Raw genomic sequence first — 21498 nt, 5'->3', positions numbered from 1 at the left:
TCTTCAGATAGTTTTTCAGTAGAGTCTCTTGTGGTATCTTTGGGCATGTGACCCCATCCCGCCATTAGTTGAGTAATAATAAAGGGGGTAAAGGGCTTTTCCGACTATATTCTGGTGTTGTACATTTTTTCATTTTCCTCATTTCATTAGCATTATAGAATCTGTTCCAAACATTTTGTCATATGTGGTGAGTTGGTGGGTAACACAGACATCAAAGAAAGTTCGTTTCAAATGTTCTCCAGAGAACTCGTGAGGATACATCAGGTGTCACACTAATCAGCAATGGTACCAACAATTTCTTCATAACAAGGGAATCAATGCTGGATCCGTCTCACATCTCTGCATACTTCACGCAGCAGCTCTGCCATTTTATATCGCGGATGTTGTTGAGACTCATAGAAACATAGCCACCTTTCTATGCATATAAGTGTGTGATTCACATTATTTCTCTCTCCACAAGCACATGAAATGGGGTGGTTAGATCTCCCAACCATAACGCAAGTAACAGAGCATCACGAACTCAATCTTGTTCATGGAGAAGCCAATCTCCTCAATGGAAGTGCAAGTAAGCAACATCCTGGAACCTTTCTCTTTGATGAACTGGAGAGATCTCTTTAGGTTGGTATCTCTACACTGTCCTCACTTGATTAGCTAACCGAAAATAAGTGTTTTCTCCTTGATTGCCTTGAGACTTTTTTAATAGTGTCATTTTTGAATTGACATGTTTGTAATGTTTCAAGGGAGTTTTGCTGGTTTATAATCAGTGGTCTGGTGAGGTCTTTTGTGATGGTGACTGAGCTGTAATTCTCAATTCCAGTTTTCAACTGGTTGGAGATACCATAGGACCACCATTTCTACTGGCAATGCAAAAATGGATCGTCCTAGTCGGATACGTTCTTACCCAATAATGCTGAAAAAAATCAGTTCTTAGCAATCCCCAATGGTTGAAACAAGTGACTTATCCCTCGGGATGGGTCCTCTGAATGAACTTCCACCGGTGACAAAATTTCCCTATAGTATATGCTGTCAAAGCAGCTTGGCTCCTCAACAGCAATTGAATGACAACTAGCTTTATGTCCTGAACACCATTTATGGATTAATCTGAGACATATTGTACTTATAAAGCTTCGATGCCAATTGCTGCCAAACCCCAAATGGCGTTCTCCTTCAGACTCAAATTAATACCAGTGGCCTGAAGAAAACTTTCTGCGCAGATCTAGGTCCTCGCTATTCTTCACAATCAGGACGTCTTACAGGCTTTTGGTAATATCCATACGTTTGGTCCCTTGCTCCAACAGCGTACCCACCATATAATAAATAACTTCAATCTTTCCACCACACTACAGTCGTCTGCATACAAGATGATTTGTCAAACACTGGGCTTGTATGCTGTGGCTAGACCCCATCTCCTAGAGGCTTGATCCTAACCATAGAAATGCCTTTGCTGCAAACATCTCCCAGAGTTTTAACCTTCCTCAGACTAAATTTTGGTATGGTCTCGGTAGATTAATGATCAGGTCTGCTGGACTTTTTGGTATGGTTCTTAGATACTGATAGAGCGGAGGACAGATCTCATGAACATTGTGAAGGGCTGCTTCTCTATTAAGACGATTGAACGCATTATCAAGCGTCATCCTGTAGTATTGCTTCAGTGTCACCGTCTCCCAGATCTGTCACATTGCATGAATGAAGCCTCTATTCCTGATTTGAGCCCTGCCAGGTTCCTGCAGTGGGCCAGCAGCAATAAGTAATATCAGTATTGAAAGACATGCTCTAACTGCTTTTCCAATGATTCTGTCGCAATTCACGCCGAGTCCAATTTGGTCTTTACGGCCATGTTTTCTCCGTTCTTATCCTTTCCTTAAATCAAGAGGAGTTAAACTGCACATGAAACTCTTTCAGACAGCTATGATGGATATCTTCTCTACAAAGGCCATTGCAACAATTGCTATTGACTCAGCAATGTGACTGATGCTTGCCAAATGATATGCTGCAGATGATATGCATCCACAAATCTATCTGAGGTCCGTTAGTGTTGGCCGCCGAGTCCATCCAAATATTAAAGCAAGCCCTCTAGGACGGACCTCTGCGTCAACTCCAAATAATCACTGTCCTGAGGTGGAGAGTATGTTAGGGTGCAGAACGAACTGGATCTCTATAACATCAGGAGGGTGTTACTCCCCAAGGACCTGTATTAATGTTTGCTGATAGGCTGTGAACTCCTAAGTGTCATTGGAACAGTCAAACAAATTTGGAGGCTTGTTTACACCTTAATTTTTTTCCCAAGAAGCATTAGTCGGCAGAAACTCTTCTTCCTGGATTCCTCGCTGAATTTTTGTTGCTGCACCATGCTTTCTGATACTTCCTGCACTCCATCATATACCTATTTTAGAAAGAGATTTTATAGAATATAAGAAGTGCAGTATGGTCAGTTTTCGACGAATAAGCATAAATGACATCCTTGCCATGTCTGAAAGTGGTATGTAAAAGCTGGCCCAATGTAAGCCGCCAATGCGTTTTGGTCCCTCAAACCTGCACCTCAGCATATGCCCTACTGTAAAGTCGAAATTTTCTAATATAATAGAGAAACAGACCTTGTCCTCACTAAAATTCGAACACTTACCATAGTAAAAAATACTAACAACCAAATAAAGTTTTTTAAATAATTTGATAATACAATCACCAAAAAATATTTCCTCAAGTTTTACTTCTAGCTAACTAATTCGTGGTTAAATCCACTATTTTTATTTTATGATTAAAGGTAATGTAAAATAAAACTTTTCGTTTCATTGAAAACTTTTCGTTTCATAGATTTAGGATCGTCCAGTTTCTCCAATTTTCCATTTAACCAAACGCTTGGTGAGTATTTACATGGTCTCTTGCATTTGACTTAGCTAGACGGTTTTGCAACATGATTGGCTAGAAAATAACCAGTGCGAACGATAGCCTTTCCCACTGTAGCATGTCACATGCAAATAAGAGGATGAGCCAGTCAGTTCTTAATTAATGTCGCTACCTGATTAACCTCTGGTAACTAGAAAAGATTCTTTCTCCATGTCACCATCTCTTGATAAACAGCTTGGACTTTCTCACATCAACACTTCACCAACCATTGAGCCCCAATTAAATTTTGTTTGCCCTTCACTGCTTGCCAAGTATCAACAAAACCATAATCTCTACATTATCCATCTCACGTACTCGTTTCACTGATAAAACAAACAAGGTTGCATGGAACCAATCTTTCACTCCATCACAACCAAATGCCTTATCCTAATCCCCCACAACACTCCTGCACACTGGACTGTTTATAACGAAATCATTTTCCTCGTCAGGATCATCAAAGGAGCTGCTGGTTCACTACAATTATCCCTACATATCTGACAAACCCTCCGTTCACTGTCCCACAGGAGTGCAGACTTGCCAAGACATTTAGGATGGAAAAAATGTAAATTATAGGATGGAACAATGTAAATAATATAAATTAAATTCATTCATCAAATCACATTATGTAGTTGGAGAAGTACTTGACGGATGATAGTCCATCTAAATTTAACTCAAAATAGAAGTGTTCCGCTTATTTCTCGAAAAAACATGAACCGGGCAAAGTGCAAGGTCAATCTTTAACAATGCTGAACCAAAGTACACCACAGTGGTAAGTGTGCAGAAAAATAGTAAACATTGGCACAGTGGCGTAACGTGCCTGATGGCCCCCCCTCCCTGCGAAAAGGCGCCCCCCCCCCCCCTGTTGGCCCCCCTCTCCTTTTTTGTTGCCCCTCCCTAAAATTGAACAAATTAGGCGATTTAGAGGAATACGCCGTAAAATCTCTAAAAAAAAAAAAGGTGTGTATCTAGAGTCAAATCGCGCAGTTTTGCTAGTACTTTATTTAAGTTACGAAATAGTCCCACATTCAAACGACGATTTGCGCCCCCTAAGACGGCGCCCCCCTGCCTGCAGGGTCCAGGCCTTACGTATACGCCCTAGCGCATATGATAGTAAATGTAAAGTAGTAAAGCAGATCGAGGTCTTAATCCTGTTTCATCCAGATAGATGTAAGTAAAAGTGTGATAATGGTAGAGAATCTTTCAGTTGTGAGCTTATCTTCCAGAGCGTGTTGTTCCTCATATGAACAAACACCCTTCGGAGGTGAAGAACTGCTTGACAGCTTAGAGTCTTTAAATTGATTGGAAAGTTATAAAAAGAACATTATTTCTAATATAAATTTATTTGTAAATGACTTCAATTTTTGAATTTTTCGAAAGAATTTTAACAAGAATTGAAGGTACCAGTTATATCAGAATAGGAAAACACAATAATATCAGTGGTTTCACCTGTATCATGTACGAACAAGAAACGTTTTATGGAATCTATACTCACACTGGCAGTATAGTATGAATAAAAATTACATTTTTAAAATTTTGTTTTAATATTCAAGATTATATTTGATAAATTATTACCTTTAAATTTGATATTATGAAGACAGAAGAAATAGTTATTTTTTCTATGTAAGTGTGTTGTATCAAGTTGTGACCCCCACGACGTCGTTATCACTATAGCCCAGACATACAGGGGAGCCGCGCCACTCCGTGGCGCGGCGGTTCATACAAACACATTAGCAAGTTGATACATGTTTTTCGTTATCCCAATAACACGCGCGAAAAGTGGCATGCAACGAACAATATCAAATGACAATTTTGATTAGATTTGATATAAATTAGCACACAGGTTGATTAATTCACTAAACTCTATCGAGACACAAACACAATAAGTCTTAAATAAATTTGCCAATACTTTTTCTTTGCCATCTTTTGTCTGATTGACGAGATGGGTACTCTTCCATATACAGTTGTCGAGTGGACATCCCTTAATTTAATAACGCTGGCAAGCAGCGAATACTGGGGACCACTCATTGAATCTTTAAAATGATAAGTGTATGCCAAATTACGGAGCTTGTTAGGTATCAGTAGAGAAGATTGGTCCTTAATGTGGTATTAAACAGTAAAGATGCAGTAAAAGTTGACCATAGTTAATGATGAACCTGCCCCGGCGCGCGCTACATCGTAGCACTATGCCACGCGAAGAAAGCGTGTGCGCGCTACATCAAAGAAATTTTAGGCGATAACATCCCAATAAAGTAAAAGTAGCAGTAAAATGAAAGAAGTCCACAGTTCTTTTCTGCTAGAGAGGGTGAGAAAAACCCCAAAAAAATATTTAATAATTGGAACAAACTTCCCTCGGATGTCAAAATTTGGGGACATGTGTTAAGTTTAAAATAGTTGAGAGGCTTTTAAAAAAACTATATTAAACGGAATCTGTATAAATGATATTATTTTTGTATGTATTCGATGAAATATATACAATAGGAGAAGATTGATGATTACAATTATGCCTACTAATTAAAGAGAAGCACAATGAATATCTTGGTGTAATCCTCAAGTTGCTAAAAAAAACGCTTAAACAACTTAAATAGTTAGTGGAAAGTATGAAAATTAGATTCATTTTAACTTTATTTTTTTTACAGAAGAAAAGAATATACAAACAATTACACAAATATAGCAATGGCAATTGCTGACTATAAGGTCATGGCCTGAACTTTAATATGTCAAGTGATGCTAAAGCAGAGACACAAATATGAAATAAGTTAATAATAAAAAATACTGATTCAATGATTAAAATTATAGCTGACCATGAGTGTCATAAATTACTGTGTCAAAAAAAATAAAAAAAAGATGTGAAAAATAAATTGATTTTTTGCTAGGGAAAAAATAAGGTCAAACAGCTGATAGTGAAAGGTATCCATACAAAAATTTCACCACACTTTAAAAAGAAATATAAAATTAGTTCAGGTAACTTGAGATGATTGATGGATAGCTACACGCAATCAAGAGAACAATGCCCATAACTTATAAATAGTTCCTACACTCCGGAATACAGTTTAAGTAGGTATCAAATTTTGCTAGGTTGTAAAATGTTGTCTTAATCGGAAATTGAGTGCGAGATATCTAACAGTCTGAATAAAGTACTGAATCTGTCAGCAAGCGTGGCTACTTGTTACCAAGTACTCAAGTTTATAGAAAATAAATATTTGATTAATTACGATAAATTATGTTGAAGACTGTTGAACATGCGTCAAAAGAAACTTATTACACAATGAAGTGTGACCTGTCTGGTTATTACAACTTTGCAGCTTCAACCATGTGCTGTACAGTACTAACGTAGATAGGGAGAAGACAGCGAAGGTAGCAAAACTGCGAACTGGAAATTCCTGAATCTACTAATATGGCAATGTTTGGGTACATGTTACCGGACTGGATACTTGTTGTGTAATGTAGGTGGGAAGCCAGGATTTACATCTGTGGTATGATGGCAAGATGAATGATGTCAAGAGTAAAATAGGAAACTTATGTAAGACACGCTCTCTGACTACGTACTAGTGGATGCACTAGGGGTTTCAGCAACAGTCACAAAGTCTTCCTTCATCTGAATATTTATTGGCTCGGGTTCCTTAATCAGGCCATAACAGCAACTGATGCGTTACAGACCCAGCTCAAATTAAAGTAACAATAGTTACTAATTATTGTTCATTATTTAGTCGTTGATACTATTGAACTTGACGTCCGACTGTCGCCAAACACTGAAGAGTTCTGAGGGTTGTTTGGACAAAGTTTAAGTTTTGAAAGGGTCAGTAAACTATTGCCCAGCACTTGACAAGACCTTGTTAAACGACATATTTGCATAAAATCCTGACCCGCCCATATCCCCCAGTCCAATTATGTAAATTAAGTCGGGATACCATTCTCGTTCATTAGGGTGATCTCCTGGTGTAATTATGTAATTATCACTAATTATGACTCAGTTTCTGGCGACAGAACATGATATTGGCTGGGATTGGCTACCTCGTCATTATGCCAAGCTCAATTATCTTACTGACACAATTCACTGGACACGTGGAATCATGAACAAAGATAATAATTCCGCTCTCAGTGAGGAGGTTGATTAGCAGTTTACTGTTAAGGGGACTGGATATCCACCGAACTGGGCAGTATTGCCTACATTCCAGACGTTCTTGATGAACTTGTCTGAGAGAGAGAGAATGGAATATTCTGCGTAAAATATGAACCAGAACATATGCAGTCAACCTTAACGTAACTACATGGTGAAACTTTAAATTTGAAACGATTAAGGATTTAAAATATTTTTGTCTTAAGAATTTATTGTAGCGACGACTCACTGAAACAGTATTATTTTGTAATATTTATGTTTTTAAAAATTAAAATACTACTGACTCAATCAACTTGAATCCCCCCACTGGCTTTTCAATTTCATTAAATTACGTTGGTAAATAACCAAAAAAGGCAAAATTCATTTTTTTGGGCCGGCAACGAATTTTTGACAAATGTTAGTTTTTTTTTTTATATATAATCTGGAAAAAACCCTTGAAATTTTTTTTGTTTAAAACTAAAAGTTCCCCCAAATTTTTTTTAATACCCCCCCTTTAATAAAAACCCCCCTTTGTAACCAAAATTTTACAAAAACCTTTTTGGGGAAAAACCCGAAGGGCACCTACGTCCCGTAAAAAATGGGGGGGGCCGAAGGGCCCCCCTCCGGCAGAGGTTTTTTTCAGGCCTTTAAAAATCGAAAGGCCCTGCAATTTTTTTTTTAGTTTTAAAACAATTAATTTTTTTTTTCCCCCAAAGATGAAACAGGAATTAAAAAAATATTATTTTTGAGTTTTTTTAAAAATTTTTTCAAAAAAAAATTTTGCCAAAACTTTTTAATACGAAAAATTCCCTAAAAAACCCAAAAAAAATCCGGGCCTATTTCAGGGTTCCCCTTAAAAACCATGGTTAAAATTGGGGATCTTAAATTTTTTGCTAGCTTTACCCCAAAAAATTAAAAAAATTTTTCAAACAGGGCATCGGAAAAAAGGGGGGTTTTTTTTTTTAGCCCCCCAACCACAATTTCCCCACTTTTGAAAAAAAATAAAACCAAAAAGGCCATTATTTTCAAAGATTTAATAATAATATTTAAGTTCTGGGAATCATGAACGCAACAAACCAAAGTGTCATTGGTAGAAACCACAGAAAGTGTAATGAACCTTATATTAAACAATTTGTATCACTTCAAACAGTTCAAAGAGAGTGAAATTGGCTGGCAGTAACAGCTGCTCCCATCTCTCCGGTCATGATAAGTGTTAAACACGACAGTATAAACGATAAAGACGGGTCGGGATGGCATGTTTCAATTTCAACCGCCTCAAAATCTATTAGTTGAGTTGTTAATCGCTCGGTGCAATGATTAGAAACCTCAAATGTGGTAACGCTACTAAAATATATTATAGTATTAAGAGTTGAACCGTGCCGTTAAACTTAGCAGTGACAAAGTCAAATGAGGAACCAGATGTTTACCAGTATTACTATTAGTCGGAAATTCCACTAGATTATTATCAGACAAGACTAATGGTACCTTTTACGCGGACGCTAGTCCAGGACCTTGACACTCTAAACAAAGCCATCCTCTAAACTTGTGATTGACTTAACTAAAATGAAAATGTAGCTGGCAATATCGCGACAAATAACTTAAAATAACTTAAAACAAGCATATGGCTAAAGAATTATATAGAGGCCGCATAGTTGCCGTATCGTGGCCAAACCTAATCTCCCAAAGAATTACGTTGAAAGAATCCGCATTCCACACCATTCAATCTGGTTTTTTTTTTTCAACTGAGCATTTCACGATATTACTAGCTACATTTTCATTTTAGTTTAACATTTGTAAGCACTTTCTACGTTATTTCTAGTTATAATGTAGAGATTTATTTTAACTGATGTATTTTGTTCTATAGTGAGCGGAGACTCTCATTTCTTCTCGCTTGCACTCCCCAGTAATCAATCATGATCGAGTATCGACCCATATACCACCCAATAGAGCGAAAAACGAAACATACAATTATGCGATTATTGGATTTTGACAGAATTATCTGTACTAATAGTCAACTGGGGGGGTACCAATGGCATAAATGGCATAATGGAGAATTGGCCAATAAAAATTTCCATTTATGCCATAAAACGTATTATATTTATGCCATTTTCGATATAATACATTTCTATTTTCTTTATTTGTCATATGAATCTTTAACAATCATTCCAAGCGTTATAAAGCATGAAACATGTCTCTTATTCAAGTACTAATAATAATTTGCGAATTTAAAGTCAAATATGAAGACCTAAATTCATGGCATAAATGGAGAATTGGCCAATAAAAATTTCCATTTATGCCATAAAACGTATGTCATTTATGCCATTTTATGCCATTGGTACCCCCCCCCCCCCCCCCCCCCCAGTCAACTCTCAGAGCGACAGAGCCGAACATATTATCAAATTTATTATCATGACAAAACATTAGTGATTATAATTAACAATCTACAGAACGCCAAAAATTGTCAAATTTCTTTATCTGAATTGTCTCAGGTGAGGACAGTATCTGACTGTCAACAGCTTGAACATTCTTTTTGACTTCACATACTTCAGGTCCGAGTGACACTGGAATCTGTGAACCTAGAGAAAAGTGTGGGCTGCACCAAGGACTCTCTCTCATTTTACGACGGTAAGATGATAGTTACAGATTTAAACTGCTCGACTGGAAGATATTATTTGTGCCATCATCAGGAAATTAACTTTTGGTATCCCTTTATTAAAATATTGACAGTTATTTATCTGAGTGAGAGATTGCTTGTCGCTCTGATAACTGTCCCAGCTATTTCATTTTATTGGCTAAATTCTGATATCATAGCTCATTTAATACCAAAATTTATTTACCATATAAAATTTACCTCTCATCTGTCAAATGATTACAAAATCGGTGACGATCCCAAGATTTCTAATCTCACTAGAATAATGCATAAGCCATTATTTACGTGATTCGTGTTACGACTTCCACCACCACCACCAAGCCTGCTTACATTATCCCTTAAAAATAAATTACCCCTCAAATACTCCTAAAACCGATACCTGAAACCGATACCTGAAACCGATACCTGTAACCGATACCTTTGTTACAGGGACTATGATATCAGCAGACAACCTGATCTACACTTCATGTGGAAGTGAGGGGATAGTAAAGCGAGCACTACGAGAGGTGGAGAGTTCCAGTAGTGTCATGACAATAAGGTTTATCAGCGACGGAGACGGGACTGGTGCAGGGTTCCGGCTAGGATACGCTGCCTTCAATCCAGGTTAGTAGTTTAATTAACGTGCATATCTCCCTTTGTGGTGCAGGTGTTTAGCCTGTGGTGAGTTATAGTCTGTAAGTTATAGACCCTCAGTACTTGGCCTGAGAGAGAATCAGTACGAGCCCTCTATTCACCATGTCACCAAACTCGGTGTGACGAGTCTATCTTGTTTGATAGCATATTCAATAAATGAAACTGACTGTTAGTGTCCATTCAAAGATGCGTTCTAACTCTAACCAGCTAAAAGTAAAACCGCTCAATATTTCTGGTTTCGTGTAAATATCACGTGACAGTCAGTAGTTTAGACTCACAACTCAGCCGGTACCTCACTCTCAGGTGGCGCCAGTTCAGGTGTGATAGCGGCAGCGGTTGTGATCCCTCTCTTGCTACTCCTCATATTGGCTCTCCTTCTCTTTCTCTACTGCAAATACTGGAAGCCCAAGGAAGAGGTTTACGAGCCTCATAAGGTTAGTGGTATCTGATGTGAGAGTTCAGGATAATCTCCCAATTATTATTAAGTACATTGTACAAACAAGCTGAAAATTTTAATTTTATGACATTATTCACAAATTTGTTTTTAACCAACGACGAAGCCATAATTTTGATTTGGGGATAAAACTCAATTGTAGACAGTTTTTGGACCAAGATGAGTGATGAGAGTCCAAATGCGAAATCCCAAGAAACTTCTCGAAAAATAGACCTTTATGAATGAATCTAGCGAAGTAGGCAGCTATGGAGTTTTTACTTTTGCCCAATCTATGTCCATAGGACTTGTTTACAGTATTGAGACCTACACAAACAGGGCAGTCTCCCTCCTAATCTCGATCAATATTCCTTCCTTCAGTGACATGTATTTTATAATATTGACACAGTCTGGTCTCTGATATCTCCTAAAATGGTGGATGTTTTAGGCAATCTCGTTGGTATATCTTGCCGGCCATTTTAATTACCAGACGTGTAGGTTGCAGGGTCTCGTAGCTCATTGGATGAGAACTCTTGCCTTTAAAATAACTCTGTGCGGTATCCAAGCCTGTCCGACTACCTGTCCTTGTTTATCACGGATCTGTGGTCGCTGTCCAGACAGTGCCAAGGACTAGCAATTTTCTCAGGAGCTTAAATCGGATATTGAACTGCCACAACCAAAATAATACTGGGATTTATGATGTTAGTAATGGCCACATTTTACTACGAGGAAATTTAGATGCAGTGGCAAAAAGACTTCCCAAAGGTTGGCGTCATCCGTTAAAATATGATAAATGGCATGCTGTAATAAATCGTTGGTACGTCAACTATTATAATCCAATAATACCTTGTTATAATAGGAAATCTTACGAGATTCCTGTGAGATTTGTAACTGTCAAGATCAGAGACAAGAAACTCCTCTGAAACTATCCTAATATATTATATCATCGAGATGCTTTTATATAATTACAACAAAACGGCCAATAAAGCATGATAATAATTAGTTGGCTTTGTTTAAATTTCTCCTGATTTGCCGGAATACTATTTTACTGTACTTCATGGTGTCACACAATCCCCGCTTTATATTTTAATAATAGTAATACGGTGATCACTTCATGAACATGGCTAATAACATTAAGAGTGTCCATTGTAATTTTATCGTAAAAATCCAAACTATGTACGGGTTTACTTTTCATTATACAACGGATACAGTTACTCTTGTCAAATTTCTAACGCGGTAAATAAAACTAAAACAAAAGCTACGAATAATAATAAGTTCATATAATCTAGGATTTCAAAACAATATATTTACTTTCCGCGTGACATTGATTATGGTCAGATCATGATATCCTCGGGAAATTAGATTATTATATTTTCTCCCAGAAGGAATTATTTTCGTCATTACTGATTATCTAATCAGATTATCGGCAAGTCATCTCAGTAATCAGGCAAGGAGTGAATCTATCCAAGTCGGGGAAGTCGCGAGCCGATTAAACTAAAGTAACGTCACGTGACGTCAGCCCCCAAACTGCTATCATGCTTATTTCAAACTACCAACAAAAGTGTCACGTCATGACTAACCCCCTCCTCCCCAGAATTTCCATTGGAAGGATGGCGGCGCAGTGGACAATGCTTACTTCCACTTTATTGCTAACGGTGGCAGGAAACCTCCACAGTCAATGGCTAGTAAGCTTCAGGTAAATCCGATAATTTTTTGAGACAGTTATATCAATGCGAGTTTAGATCACATATTTAACTGGATTGAACTTTGATCTCCCAAACATCGAATAAGTAGGACTGTGTTCGATTAAAAAGTTTTGAAATGATTCATGATAAACATTTTTTGATTAAAAAATACAATATTGGATTGCTACTAGGGGACTTCTCGATCGTTATTACAAAAGAAGCGTTTCTTTTCAATGGGTTTGGTAGGTTAGCTGTGGTCTGTATAATGCTGCAGAAGGAAACACGCGCTATCACTTCTAAAAGCTACTTTTATTATAGTTACCACGCTAACTGCTAGTATTTTTGCTAATTAAACAGTTATAGCACTCAGTATTATCGCACTTGCATGCTAATACATACATGTTAACATGGCGAGATCTCCATCCAAAAAGGATAAGTCTGCGTCTCCTGCGTCATTACTTTTGGATTATACAATTCGGCGGGGTAATAATTTCCCAACCTTTTCGTCTGCAGCCAATCATCTCATACAATCAATCGTGAGTCCATTACGATCCAATCTCTGCTCAGCATCTTCAATAAATACATCATTTAAGCTCTTCCTAGGCCTGCCTCGTGATCGTTTTTCCATGCTTGGGTTTCCATTTCAAGTAGATAGTTAGGTAAACCGATCTTCCAGGCATTCTACTGACATGTCCAAAACAACGTAGCCGTTTTGTTGCTATTATGTCAGTAAGAGCAGTTTATTGAAGCCCCTTCTTAAAACATCTTCATTTCTTAACTCGATGAACCACCTCACTCTCAGGATTTTGCCAAGCAGTACAGATGTGAAGACTCTAACTTCTTGTCTGCACTTGAGTCGTGTTCCATATCTCACTTCCAAATCAGAATGGTAAGAACCCCCAGGCTGCGATGGTAATTCGCACTTTGTTGTTAAAGCATATTTCTATACTTCCAAATGTATATTGAGTTGGTTAAAACTCCGGTTGCTTTTCCAATCTGACACTTATTTCTTTATCGATCTTGCCAGCCGATGTAATTTTGCACCCAAATATTGAATTGAGTGACCTGCTTTGCAGAAGTTTCCATCGCCAGTAAACTTAAGGTCCTAATCTCTGGAGTGGGTGCTGCGACGTATCTATCCCCATAAACCATGATCTCTGTTTTCTTTGCTTTCATCTTTAAACCCCCAAGCCCACAGTATATCGCAATATGTCCGTGTTTCTTGCAGTCCCTCGACAGTGTCATCCATCCTGCTATGTCCATCACATAGCCAAAATCAATGACACATTTTTCCGGTTTGGTCCTGAACTTTGTCCTGTACTGAAAGAGTAAAACCACGCGATATATTTTTTTAGAACTTCTCGGCAAGTTCTAATCCCAGATAAGTACAAGGTGAAAATGGAGGCCCTTGCACATCACCTGTCCAGTCCCCGAATCGACATCAAAACATCTTTTCAATTCCCCATTGACACGAACTGGCACTTTCAGTTGCTCTAAAGAACGCTTTGGAAAACATTGATGGTATTTGTTGAAGACCATATGTTCAAAAGCTTTTCCAAATAAAGCACGATTGATTGAATCAAAAGCAGCTTTAAAATCAATAATAGTTTATATACAAAGGATGTTGAATACTATACAATTGTGTATTATACAATGAAGGAGTATAGCTGATCTATACAAGAACGGTTTCTCCTAAACCACAACTGATTTTTCCTCTAAGTAACTTTCAAGCCATTACTTAGTCGTTTTAACAACACGATTTGAAATTACTCGATACGGTGGAGCGTAGAGTTATCCCTCTGTTGTTGTAGTCAAATATTGAGGTTCCCCTTTCTTGGGATGATGGTGATTATTCCTATTCCTCCATCACTAGAATATCCTCAACTTTTCCAAAGTTCAAACAAATCTTTTTAACCAAGGCAGAAGTCCAGGAGAACCGTACGTTAACCTGCTCATTTGAAATTTCATCAAATTCCAGCACTTTTATTCGTCACTTTTTCTTGATAGATTCCCTCAATTTCAACAATGGGGACGGTGCTCAACATCATTACTAAGATATTCAAAAGAAAGTACCTTTTCGTCCTCAACCAATAGAAGAAATCCACCGGCAGCTGCTCTGGCACGACAAGAGTTCTTCAAAATATTCGGCCCACGATGTTACTGAGCTTCGGGATTCCTGAGATAAGTGTCCCATTCTTATCCCGCACTGCCGCAGATCTGTTTACTCCTCTGTTTGTAAGGGATTTTATTTTCTGCCAAACATCTCTTTGTTGACCTGCTTGGCAGCCTCTTCCCAGATTCCTCAGCTACTCTAACACCCAGGCATTATCAATCTCTTTTACAGTCTGCTAACAAACCGTTAATCTGCGAAGTACTTAGCACCGATTCTCAGCAGTACTAGGTTTCTTTTTAATCTCACCTCGTTCTTTTAGGAGATTCTTAGTATCCCTATGAGAATGTTCTGTTCTCTTTTCGGCCCCTTTCACCCAGAACTTCTAACGGAATATCAGTTATAATGTCTCTCAATTTCTTCCAAGTTCTTCTAAAGGGAGTTTCCAAGCTCCTGATCGTTTGAATAGTATTTTTCAGCATTTTGTTACTATAATCCCTGCCTTAGATCTATCACGCAATTCTCTAAAGCAGGCTGTCTTTTACACGCTCTTCTTTTCTGTGAACAGCTTAATAGATACATATCCTCTTACCAGGTAGTGAGTGAGTAATATATCTGCTCCTCTCATGCTCCTGACATCAAGCAATGAATTGGCTCCCATCCGTTGAATACAAATATGGTCATTTGAGTGGACGGTGTTTACCATTTGGGGATCTCCAGTTGTCTTGTGGATATTCTTGGTTTCAAAAAGTTGCCTCCGATCGTCAGCTGGTGCATAGTACAGAAAACTCAGCATCCGTTTTCCGTTATCATTTGGATTCTGTGTGATATGAGTGCTTTCCTAAACACCGATGGTGAGCAATCAGTGTCCCCTTCCAACACGAGCATTAAAATCTCCTAAAACTATTTTATATCAAAGCAGGTAAGTCCCCGATTGAACATCATTCAATTCCTTGTAAATGAGTTCCTTTTAAACAGATCTCTGCATCCCTCAGTTGGAGCATATACCACTGTAACACTAAATTTGATTGTGTTATGCTATGTAAACGGCATCATAACCCTCCTGATACAGGGGTGCATGATATGAGAGTATTCCTTAAATCTTTGGACAGTACAACCCGACATCCATCCGTCACGTACCCCATCATTCCTGCCAGAATACAACCAAAACAGCCCATTTCCAAAGTCTGAGTTCCCGATTCCAGCCATATGTGTTTCAGTTTACCCAAGGAGCTCTAGTCCATAAATCATCAAACCCATTTTCCAATTGATTCATCTTGCTGGAATTGTGACAAGAGAAGTAACATTCCATGTACTGACACAGAGAGATTTGCTTTTACAATATTTACAGGATTAGACTACTTGACTGTCTGTTTCCAAATGATAAATCTGATGAAAGGAATTCTGTATTTTACAGTGTTTTACGTCGGCTCTTACGGGAGTTTGCAAACAGACATCAAGCTACTATGGTCCTTCGGCTTGCTAGTCGCCGTCATCCACCCACCTGCGCCTCCACGTATAAAACTATTGAAGGACACTGTAGACTTTTCTGTTGCGGTTTTGATTTAAGGTGGAATGATTTGCCGGCCCTCGCACCCATCCAGAGGCAGCACCGACTTCAAAATGTTAAGCCCTCCGTCCGGACCCAGCATGCTTGGAGGTTTAGGTTCGATACTAAAATAAAAAGCTGCAGAGCTATCCAGAAGCCCTTAGGGAATCAAAAGTGAACCTTAAGTGATCATGTTTTGAGACACGATCACAAGCAAAATGCTCAATTACACAGGCAACCAACTTGGACATCTGGTGAACCGTAGGTGACACACAATACCCTGCACAAGACAGCATCACCAAGCACCACCCAGCAAAGCATCCTCTCGCCACCACACAACGACCCCCCAGTGGATATAGCAACTGAACAGGCAATTAACGTTTAGGTGTTTACCACCCCCCAGGTGATCTGTGCTAACAGACTCGGACCAGATGCAATGGGACATCTAATAACATAGCACTAAATAGTTAATACTGCTTATCAAAGAAGTTACACTTACGTTGAGCCCAACTTGGAGATCGTCCCATCCCTTCATTTCTACCATTCTTCAAAACGCACTTTTTTAAACATGTATTTTGTTTATCACAGCTGACTGAACCACCCTTCAGGTGACCGCCCAGTTACCTGACGATGAGACAGAGAGTGTGGTGAGTAGCACCAGTCGCAGCCGTCTGACCGACAGACCGCTCCACTACAGTGAGATTAAACTGGGCATCACGCAGACTCCCAGTCCTTCCAGGGTAGGCGGCTTTATAAACTCTTCTCTAGGGATTAGGAACCTTGTCTTCACTGCACTTCTTATAATTGTATATGGTGTATCTTGTTCGTCGCCTTTAACACATGTTCACGCTAGTGAGTTGTTTTCTAGATTTTAGTAAATATATTTGCTAAGCTTAACGCCTTTAATTCCAGCCGCGTAGCAGACAATCAAAACGGACCCCGCTGGCTCCCTCAAACAGACAAACCCCGACCTTCTCTCACCGATCAAACCTATCTCATAACCCTGCTGCACAGTCTCATGTCAGTAGCAACTTCAACAGCAGGGAGTTGGAAAACATGGAGAAGTACAACCATAAGAAGGCGTTGGAGGGTCTGGGGCTGAGTGAGGCGGACTTTAAGCTAAATATCCCAACCTCCCACACCGGCCGCAGCAACGTGAGTAGAAAATTCACCAAAAATAGCCTCTGTTCTTTCCGGAGATGGAGTACCTTGCAAAACTGTCCATTTAGGAAGCCGCTTATAACTGTTACGATCACTATAAAGTAATAACCTCTGATAATTTCACTTAAAATTTGTATTAAATTCTTTTGCACACCTCTACCAATCCATCCTCCAGGCGTCAATAACAGAGAGTGAGGATGACTCACTGACCAGGACAGCTCTTGAGGACACTCTGATGGATGGTGATCCTTTACAACACACTATTCTGTCTGATGACGTTCTTAGGTCTCCTCAAACTATGAGAGCTCTGGAAAAATTCCGGGCCGGGGCAAGGAAGGAACGGTTTGATGGTGAGGGGTGTTTCTTTAATTTGGCCTCACCGTAGCCTTCCAAATGCTCCCGCCATGTTTTAGATTTCCGAATTAACTACTATCTAATACTACTACTAATATTTCAAATTAAATTACTGTCGAAGACCATCATGATTTATCAATAAACCTTGAATTCATTTATCCCTCAGAAATGCCGTTTAAAATTCATTACTAAAACAATACTGTCTTGAGCAATGCTGTTAAATACGTAGCGTTTCAAGCAATGTGATGCATCACGCAAACGTATATGTCGCCGAAAATTCTCGCTTATTTCGATTTCCACTGTGGAGTAAGACGTTTTTTTACTAAATATTTACAGTTTTTAGAGTTTCCTCCCCAGTGTCCATGTAGATTTTAAAATCACAATGGCAAATAAATTTTATTAGTTTTTGTTGGTTTTGGGGTTTTTTTTTTTTGTTTTTTTTTATTTTTTTTTAATTTTTTACTTTTACTGAATTTTACACACAAGCCCACCAGCATCAACGTAAGGTGGTGATTTGGTGCTATAAGACTTTTCAAATTTGAGGGAATCAACGCCTTCTATCATGATCAGGCCTGCTCTCAGTTTCTGCTGCTTTAAGCCCTAAGATCTCGATGAGGTTAAATTACAAACTACGTGATATCGTTCAGCGGGAGATGGAGCTGGCTTACGCGCATATCAATTGCACGTGCATTCAACCCTAAATTGATACAAAGCACGCTGTAATAAACAATTTTTTTGCAGTGTGTAAAGTTTTAAAAACTTAATTCAGTAAGAGGAGCTGGCACGGTAAAGTCCTTTGCTTTTTCGTAAGTTATATAGATGCAAATGCATTTGAATTGAGTCTCGGGGGCCGCCATTAGATTTATCCAACGCGAATTTTGATTTATTTCTTTAACGCTCAGAAAATTCAACGAATTCAAAATTCGCTGTGTTAATTTGATCTGCACGCGTATTTCGGACAAATTTTAGACGTATTCCGGACAAAATTTAACAGGTTCTAAATTCAATTTTTTTCGGGCTTATTGATTGGAAGCTTCACGTATTCTTACGTACCTCTCTCGAAAATTGAATACGCCGTATTTTTAGCCGATTTTTTGACGTATTTAACAACGATGGTCTTGAGCTGCGGGCAGTCATCATATCAAGTAGACCTGTGACTAATCAATGCCAATTTCAGACCCTAATGATGAGAATTACGAGATGAAGAGACAGAACAGGATTCTTTCAGAAGAGAACCTGGCAAACCAGAGACGAGCCTACAACGCTGGTTACCGAAGACCTTTACCTCCATCGCAAACTAACTTGTGATAGCAAACCTCTTCTGCTCTTATCTTACTAAAGTGCTTATCTTTTGTGCCGTAAAATGTACGAAACATTGGAACCAATCCCCAACCCAGTATGCCAAAACCCTTTCAGAACCCTTTCGTTAATGTCCCAGAAAATATAGAGAGGAAAAGTCCATTTACTAAAAATGACGCTCATTTAAGCACTTTCGTCGGATAAAAGTATTAAGCTCTTATTTGCTTATATCAGATTGTCATCGGTCGTATGATGATAATCGCCAGACTGTGGAAGTTATGGTGAACCTCAGTGAGATTGGATTCAAGTTGGTATGCTCCAAATGTTGTGGAACAGAATTAATGACGAAACTATTATGTAGCAAAATAGGATCGTTTGAAGAACGATCGAACTAGTTTTTAATGAAAAGCAATTTTATTTGAAGAATTAGGGAGCTCGTGTAGATCCGAGGGTTAGGTGCTGTCAACAACTGCAAACTAAATCAAAATACTCTGATTCAACTGAACCTGATCATTAAACTTTTATCGCTAAGAGTTACCCTGTCTGAAATGTGTCCTGTAAATAAACTAACTGCTGACTACTTCAATTAGGTGGCTGAAACTCCTTTCAAACGCTGGATCTTGTGAATCCAGAATACTTTCAGAATTGTGACTTAATGTCCTTTTAGTGCCACTCTTTCTACCATAAATGTTAAATTCTTTCAATTTCATGATTATGAAACGTTGGGACTCGCTGTGCAAGATATGCAATTCAGCCTATTTGGTATATCAAGATTCAAGAGTGGTGAAATATATTTGGATCTAGCTTATTTGTAGATTTGTATTACATACCAAAAGTCAGCGTAGTCCGAAATGTAAATGTTGGTTGATGACAAGGTGTTAGAAATGGTGTTGGGAATAGAATCTTTTGTGGCATTCTTCATTTTATTTTGTTTTGTAATTTGTATGCTTTTTATGTAAGCTTTATGGAGGAATAAGCATGACGTGTAAATATAATTCCTGCTATACCGTATTAATTGTCAGACTATTTTCTGTACTTCAATGAAGTACTACAACGACATGAAAATAGCGACATGAAACTTATTGACCCTTCTATCATGTAGCAACAATTTAACTTTAAGTGTATTTTGTAAAACTGAATTAACTAAGTTACTTTACTACAATAAATGCCATTTACTGAAATAAGCAAATTAGTTTAGGTTGATCCTTCATTGATGTACATACTACTATTATTATAATATATCAGAATTCAGAAGTAGCAATTGAGAAGTTCAGTAGTAAGTTTTGATATGATTTTTGTGGTTTCAACAAATTGGTTTAATACTAAACGCATGTTATTTGTATTTTATTTTAAACTTAAAGATTGGGGGTTTCAGAAACGCAGAGCCAGATAATTTTAGCAGAGTTGATTGTTTTGTTACGAACTTGTTTTTGGAAGAGCTTTGATGACTTCTGTTTGGCCAAATTATTTCAGAATATTTTCCACTTCTAATAAAATTTTAGACGGTTACTTTCAGTTAGTAATTTTGTTCACTTCTGTTTATATGAAAACGCTTGACAAAATCCTTGAGTTTAATTTTTTTTTAAATAAATTTTTACCAGCACGGCTATAAGTAGGAGCCACAGCAAGTGGCAGAAAACGTCTAGCAACAAATTTATGGACGAATTCTTGAAAAGGGGTTTTAAGATTTACAGTATAATTATAGATCGGTACTGGGAGTGAGATCTCCGAAGAAAGTGTTTAAAAAGAGGAGGCCGACTTAGCTAGGGGGACCCCCGATTATCACGTAATCTTAATTTCCTGTTTAATGATTTAAACAGGAAATTAAAAATCGGAACTAAATGCATAACGGGAAATAGTAGAGGAGATTAGGTCAACTAACAAACTTTTAAGTCATTTGAGAACATTGACCGATATTGTCTTGTTTAAAAAACACTAAAGACTCATCTCTTTGAAAAAGTACTCATGTAAGTATCATATAATATCTTTCTCATAAAAACCATACTTCATAAAGAATGTATATATATATTCACGAGTCGCTTTCAATGGCTTAATACTGAATTCTTTTTGGCTATAAGTATAAGTATAACTATAAAGCGATGCATCAAGTTTTAGGTAGGTATTCTTAGTATTACTGTAGTGGCATCAAAGCTCAAAATTGTGCTGCCAACACGCTTCAGTGACAAAACAGAGCTGTCACGTGGGGGTAGCGTCTTTGTGTCCTCCGTCAGAATCCAGCTTGAACATCTTGTGTGCGTAATACTGCAGAGAGAATCAGACTTAATGGGAGATAAATATCGACATCTTCCAGAAAGACCCTAGACACCAGGATTTGAACTAGTAAATAATCTATTGTGAAAATTCACCAAACAATTAACTGGATTATTTTGTTGAAAAGTGTCTGAACACAGAATCAAGAATAATTATAAAAGTATAATATATTTTAAATACCTATATAGTCTCAGCTGCATTTTGTGACCAGCTTTAGCAGCTTTTTCAAGGTATTGTCTCTCTTTCGTCGTCTAAAATATAAGTAATAGTATTGACTATGACGGCTGGGTTAGACTCAGATATATTGTGAAAGTTAAAATGATCATGATTTCAAGCCCAAGGAATACCCACAAAATTCTCCTAACCTGTTGAGCCTG

The 21498-nt window shown here is 38.0% G+C and overlaps 1 protein-coding gene across 1 annotated transcript in view; it reads left to right on the top strand.

Moving 5' to 3' along the window:
• Positions 1 to 20412, top strand: part of LOC134815438 (uncharacterized) — a 30575-nt gene extending 10163 nt beyond the window's left edge. Inside the window, exons 2-9 of the mRNA XM_063823973.1 lie at positions 9529 to 9604; positions 10059 to 10232; positions 10566 to 10696; positions 12287 to 12388; positions 16645 to 16776; positions 16949 to 17191; positions 17373 to 17547; positions 18729 to 20412. Coding sequence (XP_063680043.1) covers positions 9529 to 9604; positions 10059 to 10232; positions 10566 to 10696; positions 12287 to 12388; positions 16645 to 16776; positions 16949 to 17191; positions 17373 to 17547; positions 18729 to 18859 — 1164 coding nt within the window. The 3' untranslated portion in view covers positions 18860 to 20412. The remainder of the gene's footprint in view (positions 1 to 9528; positions 9605 to 10058; positions 10233 to 10565; positions 10697 to 12286; positions 12389 to 16644; positions 16777 to 16948; positions 17192 to 17372; positions 17548 to 18728) is intronic.
• The last annotated feature ends 1086 nt before the right edge of the window (positions 20413 to 21498 follow it).

This window comes from Bolinopsis microptera, chromosome 5 (assembly GCF_026151205.1).
Source record: "Bolinopsis microptera isolate Bmic1 chromosome 5, MBARI_Bmic_1.0, whole genome shotgun sequence".
In the NCBI taxonomy this organism is placed as follows: Eukaryota; Metazoa; Ctenophora; class Tentaculata; order Lobata; family Bolinopsidae; genus Bolinopsis; species Bolinopsis microptera.
Note: the sequence above shows the minus strand (reverse complement) of the source record. Positions and strands in the feature narration are given on the sequence as shown.